This window comes from Haliotis rubra, unplaced genomic scaffold, assembly GCF_003918875.1.
Source record: "Haliotis rubra isolate DU_JTF1 unplaced genomic scaffold, ASM391887v1 Scf654, whole genome shotgun sequence".
Classification (NCBI taxonomy): domain Eukaryota; kingdom Metazoa; phylum Mollusca; class Gastropoda; order Lepetellida; family Haliotidae; genus Haliotis; species Haliotis rubra.
Window position 1 is genome coordinate 464,126 of NW_025767362.1, and position 19,684 is coordinate 483,809.

A 19,684-nucleotide genomic window follows, 5' to 3' on the forward strand; every position below is an offset into this window, starting at 1 on the left:
CAAGGTAGGTGTGACATGTCAACTGTCTCCCTCTACAGTATGTCCGGATCACATCTGTGTGTGTGCTGTCACAGACTAAAGTCCGTCTTTGTGTGTGGACAAGGTAGGTGTGACATGTCAACTGTCCACCTCTACAGTATGTCAGGATCACATCTGTGTTTGTGCTGTCACAGACTAAAGTCTGTCTTTGTGTGTGGACAAGGTAGGTGTGACACGTCAACTCCTCTACAGTATGTCCGGATCACATCTGTGTGTGTGCTGTCACAGACTAAAGTCCGTCTTTGTGTGTGGACAAGGTATGTGTGACATGTCAACTGTCCCCCTCTACAGTATGTCCGGATCACATCTGTGTTTGTGCTGTCACAGACTAAAGTCTGTCTTTGTGTGTGGACAAGGTAGGTGTGACACGTCAACTCCTCTACAGTATGTCCGGATCACATCTGTGTGTGTGCTGTCACAGACTAAAGTCTGTCTTTGTGTATGGACAAGGTAGGTGTGACATGTCAACTCCTCTACAGTATGTCCGGATCACATCTGTGTGTGTGCTGTCACAGACTAAAGTCTGTCTTTGTGTGTGGACAAGGTAGGTGTGACATGTCAACTGTCCCCCTCTACAGTATGTCAGGATCACATCTGTGTGTGTGCTGTCACAGACTAAAGTCTGTCTTTTGTGTGTGGACAAGGTATGTGTGTGACATGTCAACTGTCCCCTCTACAGTATGTCCGGATCACATCTGTGTGTGTGCTGTCACAGACTAAAGTCTGTCTTTGTGTGAGGACAAGGTAGGTGTGACATGTCAACTGTCTCCCTCTACAGTATGTCCGGATCACATCTGTGTGTGTGCTGTCACAGACTAAAGTCTGTCTTTGTGTGTGGACAAGGTAGGTGTGACATGTCAACTGTCCACCTCTACAGTATGTCAGGATCACATCTGTGTTTGTGCTGTCACAGACTAAAGTCTGTCTTTGTGTGTGGACAAGGTAGGTGTGACACGTCAACTCCTCTACAGTATGTCGGATCACATCTGTGTGTGTGCTGTCACAGACTAAAGTCCGTCTTTGTGTGTGGACAAGGTATGTGTGACATGTCAACTGTCCCCCCTACAGTATGTCGGATCACATCTGTGTTTGTGCTGTCACAGACCAAAAGTCTGTCTTTGTGTGTGGACAAGGTAGGTGTGACATCGCCAACTCCTCTACAGTATGTCCGGATCACATCTGTGTGTGCTGTCACAGACTAAAGTCTGTCTTTGTGTGTGGACATGGACAAGACAAGGTAGGTGTGACATGTCAACTCCTCTACAGTATGTCGGATCACATCATGTGTGTGTGCTGTCACAGACTAAAGTCTGTCTCTTTGTGTGTGGACAAGGTAGGTGTGACATGTCAACTGTCCCCTCTACAGTATGTCAGGATCACATCTGTGTGTGTGCTGTCACAGACTAAAGTCTGTCTTTGTGTGTGGACAAGGTAGGTGTGACACGTCAACGCCTCTACAGTATGTCCGGATCACATCTGTGTGTGTGCTGTCACAGACTAAAGTCCATCTTTGTGTGTGGACAAGGTATGTGTGACATGTCAACTGTCCCCCTCTACAGTATGTCCGGATCACATCTGTGTGTGTGCTGTCACAGACTAAAGTCTGTCTCTTTGTGTGTGGACAAGGTATGTGTGATATGTCAACTGTCCCCTCTACAGTATGTCAGGATCACATCTGTGTGTGCTGTCACAGACTAAAGTCTGTCTTTGTGTGAGGACAAGGTAGGTGTGACATGTCAACTGTCTCCCTCTACAGTATGTCGGATCACATCTGTGTGTGTGCTGTCACAGACTAAAGTCTGTCTTTGTGTGTGGACAAAGGTAGGTGTGACATGTCAACTGTCCACCTCTACAGTATGTCAGGATCACATCTGTGTTGTGCTGTCACAGACTAAAGTCTGTCTTTGTGTGTGGACAAGGTAGGGTGTGACACGTCAACTCCTCTACAGTATGTCCGGATCACATCTGTGTGTGTGCTGTCACAGACTAAAGTCCGTCTTTGTGTGTGGACAAGGTATGTGTGACATGTCAACTGTCCCCTCTACAGTATGTCGGGATCACATCTGTGTGTGCTGCTGTCACAGACTAAAGTCTGTCTTTGTGTGTGGACAAGGTATGTGTGACATGTCAATCTGTCCCCTCTACAGTATGTCAGGATCACATCTGTGTGTGTGCTGTCACAGACTAAAGTCTGTCTTTATTGTGTGGACAAGGTAGGTGTGACATGTCAACTGTCTCCCTCTACAGTATGTCGGGATCACATCTGTGTTGTGCTGTCACAGACTAAAGTCCGTCTTTGTGTGTGGACAAGGTAGGTGTGACATGTCAACTGTCCACCTCTACAGTATGTCAGGATCACATCTGTGTTTGTGCTGTCACAGACTAAAGTCTGTCTTTGTGTGTGGACAAGGTAGGTGTGACACGTCAACTCCTCTACAGTATGTCGGGATCACATCTGTGTGTGATGCTGTCACAGACTAAAGTCCGTCTTCTTTGATGTATTGGACAAGGTAGGTGTGACATGTCAACTGTCCCCTCTACAGTATGTCGGATCACATCTGTGTTTGTGCTGTCACAGACTAAAAAGTCTGTCTTTGTGTGTGGACAAGGTAGGTGTGACGCGTCAACTCCTCTACAGTATGTCCGGATCACATCTGTGTGTGTGCTGTCACAGACTAAAGTCTGTCTTTGTGTATGGACAAGGTAGGTGTGACATGTCAACTCCTCTACAGTATGTCCGGATCACATCTGTGTGTGTGCTGTCACAGACTAAAGTCTGTCTTTGTGTGTGGACAAGGTAGGTGTGACATGTCAGCTGTCCCCTCTACAGTATGTCCGGATCACATCTGTGTGTGTGCTGTCACAGACTAAAAGTCTGTCTTTGTGTGTGGACAAGGTAGGTGTGACATGTCAACTGTCCCCTCTACAGTATGTCAGGATCACATCTGTGTGTGTGCTGTCACAGACTGCAAAAGTCTGTCTTTTGTGTGGACAAGGTATGTGTGACATGTCAACTGTCTCCCTCTACAGTATGTCGGATCACATCTGTGTGTGCTGTCACAGACTAAAGTCTGTCTTTGTGTGTGGACAAGGTAGGTGTGACATGTCAACTGTCTCCCTCTACAGTATGTCAGGATCACATCTGTGTGTGTGCTGTATCACAGACTAAAGTCTGTCTTTGTGTGTGGACAAGGTAGGTGTGACATGTCAGCTGCTCTCCCTCTACAGTATGTCCGGATCACATCTGTGTGTGTGCTGTCACAGACTAAAGTCCGTCTTTGTGTGTGGACAAGGTAGGTGTGACATGTCAACTGTCCCCTCTACAGTATGTCCGATCACATCTGTGTTTGTGCTGTCACAGACTAAAGTCTGTCTTTGTGTGTGGACAAGGTAGGTGTGACAACGTCAACTCGGATCCTCTACAGTATGTCCGGATAAACATCTGTGTATGGACAAGGTGCTGTCACAGACTAAAGTCCTGATCTTTGTGTATGGACTAAAGGTATGTGTGACATGTCAACTGTCTCCCTCTACAGTATGTCCGGATCACATCTGTGTAGTGCTGTCACAGACTAAAGTCTGTCTTTGTGTGTGGACAAGGTAGGTGTGACACGTCAACCGTCCCTCTACAGTATGTCAGGATCACATCTGTGTAAAGCTGTCACAGACTAAAAGTCTGTCTTTGTGTGTGGACAAGGTAGGTGTGACATGTCAACTGTCCTCTTACAGTATGTCGGATCACATCTGTGTGTGTGCTGTCACAGACTAAAGTCTGTCTTTTGTGTGTGGACAAGGTAGGTGTGACATGTCAACTGTCAGTCCCCTCTACAGTATGTCAGGATCACATCTGTATTATTGTGCTGTCACAGACTAAAGTCTGTCTTTGTGTGTGGACAAGGTAGGTGTGACATGTCAACTGTCTCCTCTACAGTATGTCCGGATCACATCTGTGTGTGTGCTGTCACAGACTAAAGTCTGTCTTTGTGTGTGGACAAGGTAGGTGTGACATGTCAACTGTCCACCTCTACAGTATGTCAGGATCACATCTGTGTGTGTGCTGTCACAGACTAAAGTCTGTCTTTGTGTGTGGACAAGGTAGGTGTGACATGTCAACTCCTCTCTACAGTATGTGATCACATCTGTGTGTGTGCTGTCACAGACTAAAGTCTGTCTTTGTGTGGACAAGTGTGTGACATGTCAACTGTCCCTCTCAGTATGTCGGATCACATCTGTGTTTGTGCTGTCACAGACTAAAGTCTGTCTTTGTGTGTGTGGACAAGGTAGGTGTGACATGTCAACTGTCCCCTCTACAGTATGTCAGGATCACATCTGTGTGTGCTGTCACAGACTAAAGTCTGTCTCTTTGTGTGTGGACAAGGTAGGTGTGACATGTCAACTGTCTCCCTCTACAGTATGTCAGGATCACATCTGTGTGTGTGCTGTCACAGACTAAAGTCTGTCTTTGTGTGTGGACAAGGTAGGTGTGACATGTCAACTGTCTCCCTCTACAGTATGTCAGGATCACATCTGTGTGTGTGCTGTCACAGACTAAAGTCTGTCTTTTGTGTGGACAAGGTAGGTGTGACATGTCAACTGTCTCCCTCTACAGTATGTCAGGATCACATCTGTGTGTGCTGTCACAGACTAAAGTCTGTCTTTGTGTGTGGACAAGGTAGGTGTGACATGTCAACTGTCTCCCTCTACAGTATGTCAGGATCACATCTGTGTGTGTGCTGTCACAGACTAAAGTCTGTCTTTGTGTGTGGACAAGGTAGGTGTGACATGTCAACTGTCTCCCTCTACAGTATGTCCGGATCACATCTGTGTGTGTGCTGTCACAGACTAAAGTCTGTCTTTGTGTGTGGACAAGGTAGGTGTGACATGTCAACTGTCTCCCTCTACAGTATGTCAGGATCACATCTGTGTGTGTGCTGTCACAGACTAAAGTCTGTCTTTGTGTGTGGACAAGGTAGGTGTGACATGTCAACTGTCTCCCTCTACAGTATGTCAGGATCACATCTGTGTGTGTGCTGTCACAGACTAAAGTCTGTCTTTGTGTGTGGACAAGGTAGGTGTGACATGTCAACTGTCTCCCTCTACAGTATGTCAGGATCACATCTGTGTGTGTGCTGTCACAGACTAAAGTCTGTCTTTGTGTGTGGACAAGGTAGGTGTGACATGTCAACTGTCCCCTCTACAGTATGTCAGGATAACATCTGTGTTTGTGCTGTCACAGACTAAAGTCTGTCTTTGTGTGTGGACAAGGTAGTTTCTGTAGCTTGTTGGACGTTTGACTCTAGCTCTCACTGAAATCGATGGTTGTTGGCTTTGCTGATGTGATTTTAATGTGTGTTACTCGATTCCCCAACCCCAGTTCATATGTAATTGTGACTTATTTAAGTATATTCCACTTACTCCTGATGATGTCAATCTATAATAAATTGCTCAGCTGTTGTTTGATGACATTCTTTCAGAGACAGTCACCAACTAGACTTCCTTGTGGCGTATCTGTCATCACACCTCCCTGATGATGTCATCATCTCACATAGTGAAGAGGCTGGACTTCAGTGTGCTGTCAAGGATGCTGTATCATACCTGAGTCAGGAGGTGAAGACACTGTCCATATGTGTGAAGACACTGCTGGGAGACAGCAGCCAGGCTGTGAAGGCACTGATGAGTTCTAGTGCCTCGGTTGCTGGTGTGACACATCAGGATCAAGTAACAGACTTCCAGCAGAGGTTCCGTGAGGAGCAGGACGCCGTACATAGCTGTGTCGACACCAGTGTGACTGTCCGGGATACCAGGGTGTTGACAGACAACATCTGTAGGCTGGAGAGGCTGGAGAGACTGACAGATGAACACATCGCATGTATGAAGAGTGTGGACTGATGCTGTATGGGTGTACACTCCAGTATTGACATATCAGTTTATCATGGTTACAAAGAACATTGAGGTGATGTGTGAGAGAGCTGGGCCTACCAATGCTTTGAACAGTGTTTCAGGAAAGAAGAGCCTTGAGAAAAAGCATAGGGCATTGAATTGAAAAGAAGTCATGATTATAGTGTTAAAGCATTGTCAGGTGTTAAAGGGATAAAAAACACAATCACATTTTAACACAAGTGTTTTAATATAGATGAATTGTTGCATATAACAATCGTGTTACAGCAATTCTAATAGCAAGGTCAGGACTGGTCAAGTCAGTGGCTGATGGCATAAATTATAATTCAAATGGGGAAAACATTTAATTTGGGAATATATGTTACCATGTGTTTGTATATAAGACAAGTGAAATATTCATATTGGTTTGTAAAAACAATGTAAAGCTATAATACTTGAATTAATTAAAAATACTATAAAAGCGTTCAATTATATGTGTCATTAAACATGAACTTGCTCAGTTGATGAGATGGACACTGTATTTTATGAGGCATGGAAACCACCTTAAAAGTATTTCATATTTGATTTCTTATTCTTACATTTTACATTTGTTATGTTTGTTGCTAGTTTTAGACAATATGTTCATATGAACAGTTTTAGTGACAGATACCATGTTTTTTCCTGAATTAAAATACATTCATTTCATTTTGAGTGTGATTTTATGTATGCTTCACCGTATCTACGAAGATATTGTTGGGGAAAGGATAACACTAAGACATTATTCTGGCAAATTGGCCTCTGAAAAGGGTCTTTTTGCTCCAACTCATAAACTGTTCTAAAAGCAGAAGTAGTTTGATTCATGTACATGTGATGATTAACCTCCCTAGTCTATAACACAATACACAAAAATAAACAGAAAATCTGCAGTCTCATCTCTGAAAAGTATGTAATCATCCGTTGTAAGAACTCATAATACAAACAGAGAAATGGCTAAAGAGTCACTGAACAACGTATGAATATACTGGTTATTTGTGCAGGTCATGATTTGTCTAACCGTGCCTTCAGAACTGAATCGTATTATTTCATTTGGGGGCAACAAGATACTAGAGATCTTACTTTCTTAAGATCTGCACTCCTCTCGTGGTCTTGGCATTCAGTTTGATAATGGTTGACCATTTCTAAAGTTTTTTTTGTATTGTTATAAGTAATTAGCTGTTAAGTATTAAACCATAGTTTAAAAGTTTAAATTTGGATGAATTCATCCTCTTCCACAGGGCAGAGTACAAATGAAGAACCAGATAGCCACGCACCCAATAACTGATGCGAACTTGTGGCTGAGGCCAGTAATGGTTAGAATATAATCTGAATTCCTTGGTATGGGTCCAGTTTGGATGGTGTTAATTCAAGTTATGTAACTATTTGTTGACTATGATCAGACAAGGGGGCCAAGCATTCTGCAGGTTTAACACATCGGATGGTCAAACCAGAGAGACGGATTATAGAAACCCCACTGGCTAAGACAGTTTCCCGTGGATGAGACATGTTCCGACCATGGCGGATTTCCGGATGTAGTTGAAATGGACACACTCCGACATCCCCATACACAGGAGAGCACAGTCTTCCTCTGCTTCAGCTGGCTCCACTTTCAGGAGCTCGACCTCCCACTTATGGCCCTGGTAAAAGGTGCACATGGGAGTGCCTGCTGGGAAATAAGAGACAGGCCCTTCAAACTAAAATGTGGAATGTCTTGCCAACATGGTGTAGTAATAGAAAGACCACAAATTATATGTCGCTGCATGGTATGCACAATTGTAAGCAAATGTATATTTCTAGATTAAAAAAAACATTTATGTTTATGGACAGTCCTCGATTCCATGAATATTATGAAACTAAATATTCCAGTAATAACATACTGGATTGTTCTTATTCTTACACCAGGAACAGCCAAATGTCTTTTCCGGCAATCCCTAATTCATATGTTCTTGACAGTAAACATTTATCAACTGCGAAAGCATATGACAAAATGTGCAATGAAACATTCTGCTTTATCTTTTTTTTCTTGTTACGATAACTTTATACATTATTACGAAGAACTTACCATGATTTGGTTCACAGAATTCCTTCTGTCTCTTTCCTTTGGAAAAACTGCGGAATCCGTCAGGGGCCTGTAGTTCTGCAGAACAAATGAAGGTCAGTGAGTACAAGGTCCACACACATTGCCATTAATAGTATCAGGTTTTATCAATCAGAGCCCGATAGGTTGCAAAGCTTTATATTTAGAACCTTTTTAGCAACAATCATGTGTAAGCCCAGGCTTTTTTAATGGTAGCTACGCACGCCCCTGTCAATGCCTTTTCAAGTTATTTTTCTATGCCTCAGAATGTCAAAACTTGACACTTCAGCGCTTTGAGAGTGTTCACACAGCATTTTCTACAACTCCAGTATAATTTCTGCAAGTTACATGTGGCACAATATCTCTCTGGCGCGTACCTCAGTTGCTATTTCTGAGATAGTTTCAATAATATTTGAGATACATCTATTAATTTGAACAACTCTGCTATTGTTTAAAATGAAGGTGATGAATATTCTGTTTGAATTCATCAAATGGTGAAATATTTTCTCTCCCAGTATTGGCAAGCAAACAAGCATGTTTATATTTTCGTTGGTTCCTCGTGGAAGCAGTTTCTGAAGTTAAATCTTTCCTTAAAAACCAGATCATGCACAAAACATAACCTTGTCAATAGTACGCATGAGCCCAAACTACGATTAGAGACAATGACTTCGCTTCTGAAAACGCTTATTTTCAACGGATGTACATTAATCTTCTGAAACCTTTTGGATTCCTACGTTCTCTAATGCAAAGGTGTTCCAGCTATACGTTTTCATTATGTGCAGCAGTGTCTGCCCTGAGCAGATAACAATGCTTTATGATTGGTGCTGTGGAAGATAAATCTTTCTCTACCCCAAGTTACCCAGTAAATGTACTATTGCTATAATTAGCGTGAGATAATGACTCTGTTACCTGTAACAAGTAACCATAACATGTTTTGATTCATTATTACGTTATAATTTATACTGGAATAATCATCCATAAAATGTCTTTAATGGATTTTAACATGCGTCTATAGAATGTCATTAGCTGAGTGTCATTTATCTATGAAGCACGAGATCTAAAAGATGAAGCTTCACCTACCGCCCCCCTCACAAGCGACAGCCTTGGAGTGTGAACAGTTTGCCATTTTGAACACCGCGTTATTTTCCTCAAGTGTGAAGGTGACACACTCGTAGTTGGAGGAGAGATCTGGCTCCCCCCTCTCCCACTGAAGTTCATAAACGTCGACTGTCTCGTTCGATCCCTCCCACAGAAAGGACGCTGTCCTATAGTCGTATTGCAGACTTGACCAGTACTTCCAAGTCCTAAGAAAGTAGAGTACAGTGATGACTTACACAGAGATCCATCACAAGTACAGTGCAAGGACAAGGATACATCCACTTTGAACTTGTGTATGAAACACCACCAACAGTCACCTATACAAAACACACAAATATACTCAACAAAATTAGAAACGTGACACCCGCATTATTTATACTGATTTGTATTGCTACTTTGTTTTGTATAGTTACCTGTTCCAGATACAAGGCAATGACCTTTAGGCTGCTCGAACATAGTCTTGGGCATTGACATGAATAAATATCACAAAGCGTACAAAAGCGCGAAACAACAATCATGCGCAACGAATCACGTGATCACTTTAGTGTTCGCACGTGCATTTGAACGTCAGCAGACACACATTGCTGAACATGAAAATGCATCAATATGCAAACTAAATCAGAAAGCGGGTATGCCGCGACTCACAAACCAGAAGTGTGAGTGTACCATGGCTGATCTTAATGCTGGACAGTCCGTTCAGGCAGTTGTACGAGCCCTTGGACGACCAGATCAGTCATCAACGTTATTTGTCTGTCGATATTGTAATTGTAATGTGCTAATTACTGACTGTCTAAGTTTTATCACTGAAATGTACAGCAATACACAGACACGTTTACCGGTAAGTATAAATTTCTAATTTTACCCCGGCCACGTTCATGTGCACATCATGAAAAACGCTTACACGAAATTGGCAAGAATAATCAATTTCACAACCATAGACAATCACCCGACTTGCTTTCCAAATACAAGGGCTGTGTATTGCCCCAACTTTCGTATTGCGATATATTGCGATACACTCTTCTGTATTGCGATACGTATTGCGATATATTGTGAAAGAACAGTTATTGAGATCTGTCCACTAGGTAATATTCTTTTACCTTCAAATTGAATCACAGTATATGTGAGTAACCACTGTGCATTGTATAGCTTCTTTCAAAGCAAAAAAAAAAGGAAAAGGAAAAACCAGAACATTCTTCTGTTTATATTTTTAAAAGTCCTCCGGGCTAGTGGATTTTGTATGTCACTAGCATTTTCCAAAAATTACTAGCCGTACACTTCACTATAAACAACATTCATCAAGTCTTTTAATTGTAACTGCTGTCCAAAGGAAAGTTAACGCAGATATATGTTTGATTTCTTATTTCATATATGTATATGACAAATTCAACTGAAACTTGAAAATTAACGTACACTTCACTATAAACAACATTCATCAAGTCTTTTCATGTAACTGCCTCAAAGGAAAAACCAGATAAATGTTTGATTACTATTTATATATATGACAAATTCAGCTGAAACTTTAGATCATGTCCAGCATAAAGGATACTATTTATAATTTCAAAAATCAAATTTAAAGAGTCTGAGCTACTGTGCACATCTGTATTACTCAAGAAAAAATTAATTGAAGTCACAATCATGTGACATGATCTTGAAGTGCACATTCTCATCAAAACAATGATTTATGAGCCTATGTCTTTGAATAAAAGTATTATTAACATTACCTATTTCATGAATAACGTTGGGGACACTTTCTCATAAAGAAATGATTTAACAAAACACTGAAGATGGGCAAAAGTCTCTCTGTATTAGATAAAGTAAACTTTCTTTAGACGGAATAGAATAATGCAAAAAATGGAAACAAAAACAAATTGAAACATGAGGAAAACATAGCTCTTATAATAAGATAGAATAAGATAGAAGCCTACGTTTGTCAAGGAAAATATCAGCTCGTGAAACATTATTGCTACTACATGTCATACACCAATTGAATTTTTCAGGTCTAATCCAACTGTTGATAAATACCAAAGGTATTTTCAACTTATTATTCAAATAATTCAAAGGTATTTTTTCAAACATATTATTTTCAAATAATACAACTTCAACTTAAAATAAAGTTTATTTCTAATAATCAGAAAAATACAAGTTTGTACACTTTATAATGTCCAGTTAAACCAGGTCATCAAAAGATCGAAAACTACCCGCTATTTTAATCCATTGTGATATGTCATTGGTAATATCCTCTCACCTGTGTTCAATGGATACCGTTTATATATTTCATTCTTACGTAATCAGAAAATTATTATCTAAAGATTGATTAAATAATATGTGTGGTGGCCTGTCGGAGCATGAAGATCGATGTACGTTTGGCAACTTTTATGAAAACTGTAGATTTTATTCATTAGTTTCTTCAAGTTTAATGTTTTCCTCGAAACATCGATACTTTGCTCTTTGACAATTTTTAAGTGGACCCGTTGCCAATCACTTTGAAAGATTTCCGCCCAATCCCTACACACCACCACCACCCATATTACCTGTTTATACATATACAGTACAACCAGAAATTATTGAGAATTTAAAGATTGTGATTTTTTATATTTTTTTCACTCATTACTCACGCATTAAATGTGAATATTAGCAGAACATAACTCCAGATTCAAAGACAGGTGAACAGTTAGTATTTTGTCAAGTCACCATGGGCAGCAATGCAGGCTTCAATGCGGCGGGGCATACTACTGATCAAAGAAGTTAGAAAGTCGTGGTCCATGCTGTCCCAATATCGGACCACCTCTTCTTTCATTTCAGCAATATTTGTCAGATTTTTCTTATTGACACTTTCCTTCATAAGTCCCCAAACCTTTTCTATTGGATTTAGGTCAGGGCTATAGCTTGGCCAATCTAATAATGTCATATTTTTGGTCCGAAACCAGGCCTGTGAATGCTTTGAACGATGTTTTGGGTCGTTGTCCTGCTGGAAAATAAAAACATTTCCATAGAACACGTGAGCAGATGGGAGTAAATGTCCCTCGAGAATATCTGTGTACCGCTCATTGTTCATATTCCCTTCAAATACACAGAGGGGCGTTGCCCCTAACACAGATATGCCACCCCACACGTTAAATTTCGGACTGTACTTTGGGCGCTGATACAAAGGTTTTTTCAGTTTGTTTGGTCCAGAATTTCAGTGTATTAGGAAACAGCCACACAGAACTTTCATCTGAGAAAATCACATTGTCCCAGTAAAATTTCTATGCTGTAAGCACCAGTTCAACCTTCGCTCCTTTTGTTCAGGTTTCATGATCGGTGATGGAATTCCTCGACTTTTCTGCCAACCCATTGCATGCAGCTCAGTTATAATTGTCTCCTTACAGACAGCCACAGTTCCTCTATCAATCATACCCAGCCTTAAGTTTTCTAAACTCTTCGTTTGTTTTTAGAAACAAGAATACCAAGCCGCCTCCTGTCACCGACAGTCAATTTTCTGGGCCTACCTGCGCCTCCCTGGTGCTCAATGCCATATCCATTTGCAATATTTTTCAAAACATGATAAACAGTGGACAAAGGGATGCCTGTTCTACTTGAAATCACTTTAGCTGATCTGATGTCCTTGTTATAATACTCTAAAATCAACTTCCTCTTCTCTAAATCATCCATACTGAGGATCACTGAAAATGTCGTCTGCTAGCACGTAAACAAAGAGGGATAACTCTTCACAAACTAATGAAAAGGATTAACGGAGTTGTCTCTCTTGAATGAAGCCAAGCACTTGCTAGCTGGCCAAGGTTGTTTATACTAGAAATCCAATTAAACATATTCCTAAAATTCTCAATAATTTCTGGTCATACAATATATCATTTCCCTCACCATTAACATGTAGGGGGTATACGAGCGGAAGTCTTTCCTGCGGTGTTGAATGGATTAAAATTGAACAAAGAAATCTTTGTCGGTATACTGGTACATCATAAACGTATCGCGATACGTGATTGTTACAATGTCGTATTGCGGTTTACCGGTATACCAGTAATACCGTGCAGCCCTACCAAATACTGTCACCCCAAAATGGAACATCCCTTACTTTGGCCTATTCTAATGTAGATAAAATTATCCCGAACATGAATTTTAGCAAACATTGTCGTCTTTCTTGGTTGTTTGCACCTTTACAACACAGCACCACCATGAAATTTGGCATGCTGTACTTAGCCCTTTCTTTTTTTCTTTTAGTTCATTACCATCACTCGATGCATGTTTCAGCTATGCATGTTTGTGTTTCGGTTACCATCTGTTTTTCACGAATATCGCTCGATTGCCTTTGAGAGAACATCATAACTTAGCTTGTAGTGAAGGAGTGAGTGAGTTTAGTTTCACGCCGCACTCAGCAATATTCCAGTTATATGGCGGCGGTCTGTAAATAATCGAGTCTGGACCAGACAATCCAGTGATCAACAGCATGAGCATCGATCTACGCAATTGGGAACCGATGACATGTGTCAACCAAGTCAGCGAGACCCCGTAGCCGCCTCTACGACAAGAATGGCTTACGGAAGACCAATGCTAACCCTGATCTTCGCGGGTTTGTTTGTACAGGATCTGACATCTGACTTAATAAAAATCATAAATCGATCAACAGATTGGAAATACCAAAATAGTCTTGTCGGGTGTCTTCTCTGGCGCATGCGAGTCTGAAACAGACGAGCGTTACCACATGTTTCCCTCGAGCAACTCACTTGAATTTTCCCAAGTACCGACTTGCTTCCTCAGCCGCCTGTGGAGACCGGGCGTCAAGGTATTTCATTCCATTCTGCTCACACTTCCTCAGACCTCCTGCCCAGTTGCGTCGGTGCTCGACTACATAGTAATACGAGGAGGCTGGAAGAACACACGTGAGTCTGTCAGAACATGACGAACATAACATGAGCAATGGCATTGCAAGGGATCACTGCTCACCGTGTTTAATCTGAATGTGCTGTTAATTATGTGTCCTTTTATTCTATTTTTAGGAAGGTTCTCACTTTAATTTGCAAATATATCACGTATATAGCGATATAGTGATAAAATACGTATTTTCAATTTCCCCTCATTCGCGAAGACATCACCTTAGTTGTTTCGATTGTTTTAAAACATTCAAAACTTCAGTTTCAGCCATCATTTCATTTTGTGTTAGATTTTGAGAATTTTAAAGTTTTGCAAATAGTCTTGCTCTGGCAACATGATTGTATTTATAACGTTGCTCAGGTTGAAATGTCGAGGATCTATCACACGACCCAATGGATCAACCGACTGCTTAGCCCATTACTTTCAAGAATACATAGGGACAGTGTCTTCATGTCTCCAAGAAAAAATGACTTTGAGGCGAGGAGATAGGTCTGGTTCTGAGGCTCCGAAATTTGGTAGATTTGCGTGTCACACCACAGCGAAAGCCTGGTTCGTTGCTCCCAATCATTGTTTTGGCGGGTTTAGACTTGTGCCGACTTATGTGATGCAGCTAAAATATAGCTGTGTGCAAAGTTAAACAACAAACACACAAACACACTTACCCAGAGGTATGGTCAACAACAGAAAGACGAAGGTCAAGAGAACGCCGTGTGCTGGGTGTAAGGGCATCTCGCCTGGAGTCAGTCTTTATCCGTGGTTTGTCTCAATTCTCTTGACTGACTTGGTGTAACGGTGTTTAGTATTTCTCCGTGATGTGTCCTAATTCTCGTGACTGGCGCGGTGTTTAGTCTATATTTGTGGTGTGTCTCAACCATTGTGAATTGCACGGAGTCACGGTTTTCAAATGATTTTGATGACGGTGAATCAATAATCTGCATTATACCATCGGAATATTTAATTCAGCATACTAATTCATTTGAAGTTATGACTGTCTCACCTCACTGGCCGCGATGGGCAAATGAGATCATTACAATATTTCTTCATGAATACTGTATGACTATATGGTATAGCCAGAATTGACAGGTGCATTTTAGATGTAATGAACATTATCGATGTCATACTTGAACACGTTTAGGTACGTTCTGTTATAAAAATAATGAGGTTTTACATCGGTGCCACCACTAACACCACTGAACCAAGAACCTTGCTTATAGGAGCATAAGGCAGTACATTACAATTGATTTCTTTGATTGATTTGAGGCAATGTTTTCAGTTGTTGCCAAGCGTTTTGTTTGTGATGGTCATTCTGGGCCCCGTTCCTCAAAGCGATCGTAGCTACAATCAGTCGGTCAACTTTTCAATTATTGCAAATAACAATATATTGTCGTTCCTCAAAGCTTTTTAAGGCAATTGTAAAGTTCGCGATTGTAAATCTTACCAACGTAAATTACAATCGTGATCGTCTGCGCAAAAGTTAGAGATAATGCGCTTACATTATTCCCGGATGGGGAGAGTTGCTTCCCCTTTCATGATTTTTTGGGGTGGGGGGGGGGGTGGTGGTGTGTGTGTGTGTGTGCGCTTCACCGTATAAGAGTTCCATCAGCACATCAAATGACATTAGGAAAGCCACTGATCTCATAAAAGCCCATCATGGCGTGAAGTGCTGATTTCACAGTAGTAAAATGTTGTTCAAGACGTCAATTATTTCTTTAATTGTTGGGTGAATCACTCTACTTGTAGCGGTGCCATGGATATCTCAAAGATTGGAGATAATCCACCCTTAGCAAGATATCGCAAAGTACTTAAAACGTTGCTTTCTACGGAGAGTGAATGTAAACGCTGGGTGTCCGAGGACAACCCAGGTTCTAGCTTACTTACCAGTTTCAGAAAGGAAGCCCTCGTCATTCTGTACCTTGACAATATTTCAACGTCATTGTAAACATCAAGAACACGACTACGGTCTCGAAATATCCTCCCAGGGCCAAATTTCTGTCTCCTTTGTTTATAATCCCTACTTCGTGTGGAGTCATAGAAAGTATATCTCAGTAAGAAGTTGTATCCGGCGCACACGTCTTTTCTACTTACGACAAAGTTACGGCTGCTCCAACACCAGTCAAACATATCCTCAGACGAAGAATCAGTTCTGAAGAATCAGTATCATCAATTTGTTTGATGCAAACAACAGAACAACACACCCAGAAAGCATATTTCTGCAGGCATCGCAGTGACTACATTGTATGTAGATTCAGTAGACGAAAATGAACAAAACTGGCTACCGCGCTTTCTGGTGATTAATTATGACTAGTGCCTCGGTTGCTGGTGTGACGCATCAGGATCAAGTAACAGACTTCCAGCAGAGGTTCCGTGAGGAGCAGGACGCCGTACATAGCTGTGTCGACACCAGTGTGACTCTCCGGGATACCAGGGTGTTGACAGAGACTGACAGATGAACACATCGCATATGAGAGTGTAGACTGATGCTGTATTGGTGGGATGTACACTCCAGTATTGACACATCAGTTTATCATGGTTACAAAGAACATTGAGGTGATGTGTGAGAGAGCTGGGCCTACCACTGCTTTGAACAGTGTTTCAGCAAAGAAGAGCCTTGACAAAAAGCATAAGTCATAATCTTAGTGTTAAAGCAGGTTAGGTCTTGAAGGGATCAAACACATAATCACATTTAAATGCTATATTATTTAATATTGTGAATTATTGCCAGTCAGCATACAACAATCACGTTACAGCAAGTACCAATAGGAAGGGCATGACTAAACAAATCAGTGATTAATAGCATGAGCAATAACTCAAACCAGTAAAAACAATGGGGAGTATATGTTACTATTGTGTTATCATTACTTTGTATATAAGACCAGTGAAATATTCATATTGGTTTGTAAAATTTGAAGCCATAATATTTTAATTAATTACAAATACTATAAAAGTGTTCAGTTATATAATGTATGTGTATTTGCAGCAGTCATTAAATCATGAACTTGCTCAGTTGATGAGGTGATCACTGTATTTAATGAAGCATGGAAACCATCTGATGTAAATGTATTTTATATTTTATTTCTTTTTCTTACATTTTACATTGTTATGTTTGTTGCCAGTTTTAAACATAATGTTCATATGAACAGTTTTAATGAGACATACCGTGTTTTTCCTGAATCAAAATACATTCAATTGATTTAGAGTGTGATTTTATGTGTGCTTCGCTATCGCTATAGTCCTTTCCAATAAGTTCTTATCTCCCCTTCCATGTGTTATCTCCCTTTATCAATGACACTTCCGGAGATGTTTATAGTTCAAAATGGCGTCGATAGCAGAGAAACAAGGCGGGAAAACTCAAGACGTGAATTTGAATTTTGATAAACTGAATGTGCGTGAACTTAAGACCTATTTACGGAATCACGGAGAACACGTTTCAGGGAATAAGTCTGACTTAATTTTGCGTGCCAAAGGTGTACGTGATCTTGGCAAACGATCGATTGAAGATGTCAATACATACGACGTGGTCAGCGTGAGACAAAGACGATTTGAGAAGTTTCTGTCACCTCTCGGGGAACATTTACCAGACCCACTACGCTTGAAAAATGGCTTGGATAGCAGCGTTGAGCTTATGCCATCATTTAGTTCCAGTGATCTGTATAATTTTTTGGTTTTGAGCAAGCAGCGGACACTAGACACTGGCCCAAACAACGCTAAACGCCAGTTGAAAGCTAAAGTGTATTATGAAGATAGACACGTCCATTCAGTCCGATATCACCACATATCCGCGGACTGTTCTCATTGTTATGTCAATGCCAAAGTGATTCCTTCCATACCAACTCAGAATATGAAACAGAAACCAGATTATGATGTGTGGGTGTCCTTGTCAAAGGTTACAGGCCGGGTACATGCTGCTGGTTGCAACTGCACTGCCGGGTAAGTGGATCTAATAAATTACCGATAATCATATTATCTGGCAGATCTAAAGTATGAATTCCATTTACTGAAAACAAACTATACTTGTGTATATATGATTGTGATGATTGTTCTGGACTTGATTTAACTTTGAATGTATAACCAAATAACGTTTGGGCGTTCGTTGTCGGCATAGGTAATACAGATGTGTTCCATTTATGTGTGCGGGACCGTATCCGAGTAAAACGTATGACTACAGTGTATTGTTTTACCTCATTTGATATGGAATTAGGTTTTTTTTGGTACATTTTCAATTTGACATTCAGTGAACAATTTATCTGTTTCAGTGAAGGAGAATCTTGCAACCATGTCGCTGCTGGCCTGTATGCTTTGGTTGACATCTCAGAAAAGAATCTTGAGGGATTACATGCATCTACTTCACAGGAATGCAAATGGAACCAGCCACGAAAACGTAAATTGAGTTCTGTTAAATCACAAGATATGACATTCACAAAACACAAGTGGATAGAACATAAAAAGACAACAACTATAAGGCAAGATGCTACTAATGCTCCTGATAAATCGATGGTTAAACCCATAAATGTGGACAGATTTGCTCCAAAACTCTGTGAACATTTTCCACATGCAGGGTGGTTACTGACTCAAGAGTCTGTTGTCAATATGACTGAGGAATCCCATGTATCAGTACCTCCCCCTCGATTCAGTTGATTTCAACTATGCAGACACCTGTGATTTGAAAAATGAAGATTGTATCAGGCATTTTTCAGAGTATTGCAGTGCCTTGTCTATCTCAAAAGAAGATTGTGTAACAATTGAGAAGAACACACGTGGACAAGCCAACAATAACATGTGGAGCTCAGCAAGGGAAGGGCGATTAACCTCTTCCAATTTTGGCCTTGTCTGTAAACTGAAAACATCAACATGCCTTGATAATGCCGTAAAGACCATTTTTTGCATATTCACCATTTGATAATGATGCTCTGAGATGGGGACGTACTCATGAGTCGGCTGCAAGGAGAAAATATGCAAATCTGATGAAGAAACATGACGTGAATGCAAAGGTTGTTACATGTGGTTTCATTGTGCATCAGGACTATCCTCATCTTGGATCCAGTCCTGATGGTGTTGTTCACATTGGAAATGAAACTGGTCTTCTTGAAATTAAGTGTCCTTATAAGTGGCGGCTTTCCACGGTACACCAGGCAGCGGAAGATCCTCAATTCTGTTCTTCGCTCAAGGAAGGAGAAATTGAATTGAAAGTTGGCCACGCATACTATTACCAAATACAAGGACAAATGGCTCTATCCCAAATGAACTGGTGTGATTTTTTCATATGGACTCTGAAGGATTGTCATGCGGAAAGAATACACTTTGATTCAAGATTCTGGGAGGGTTGCTTCTCTCTACTGAATGACTTTTATATTAAAGCCATTCTGCCAGAACTTTTCACAACTCGTGTGAAACGAGGAAAGCGTTTGCATCCTGTGCAAGGACATGAACGACTTTAAATGTACACATACACTATGTCCATTATATCATGTTAAAACCAGAGTACTGTGGTTGGTTTAGATTCTTTCCTTACACTACATGTATAGTGACTATTCACTTCAAACATTTTTATTCAAGCTTGACAAAATGTATGAATTGATAACACATACCATTGAAAGTTTCGTTCACTGAGTGGTTATATGTAAATTATACTACTTATGTGAATTTTAGTTCTTAAGCTATTTCACATTTCAATAATAATGTAAACATTTT

The 19,684-nt window shown here is 40.7% G+C and overlaps 2 protein-coding genes across 2 annotated transcripts; one reads left to right on the forward strand and one right to left on the reverse strand.

Annotated features, from left to right (window-relative positions):
- Window positions 1-1,108: 1,108 nt before the first annotated feature.
- Window positions 1,109-6,621, forward strand: LOC124257255. Its single transcript, XM_046691269.1, has 5 exons — window positions 1,109-1,172; window positions 2,583-2,648; window positions 3,465-3,541; window positions 3,909-3,937; window positions 5,514-6,621. The coding sequence occupies exons 1-5, from the start codon at window positions 1,109-1,111 to the stop codon at window positions 5,926-5,928; spliced, it is 651 nt and encodes a 216-aa protein (XP_046547225.1). The 3' UTR covers window positions 5,929-6,621.
- An 809-nt stretch (window positions 6,622-7,430) lies between these two features.
- LOC124257256 lies at window positions 7,431-14,887 on the reverse strand. Its single transcript, XM_046691270.1, has 5 exons — window positions 14,659-14,887; window positions 13,849-13,990; window positions 9,110-9,333; window positions 8,015-8,089; window positions 7,431-7,618 (listed from the first exon to the last, which is right to left on the reverse strand). Exons 1-5 carry the CDS (start codon window positions 14,723-14,725, stop codon window positions 7,431-7,433), a joined length of 696 nt encoding a protein of 231 aa, XP_046547226.1. The 5' UTR covers window positions 14,726-14,887.
- Window positions 14,888-19,684: the final 4,797 nt, after the last annotated feature.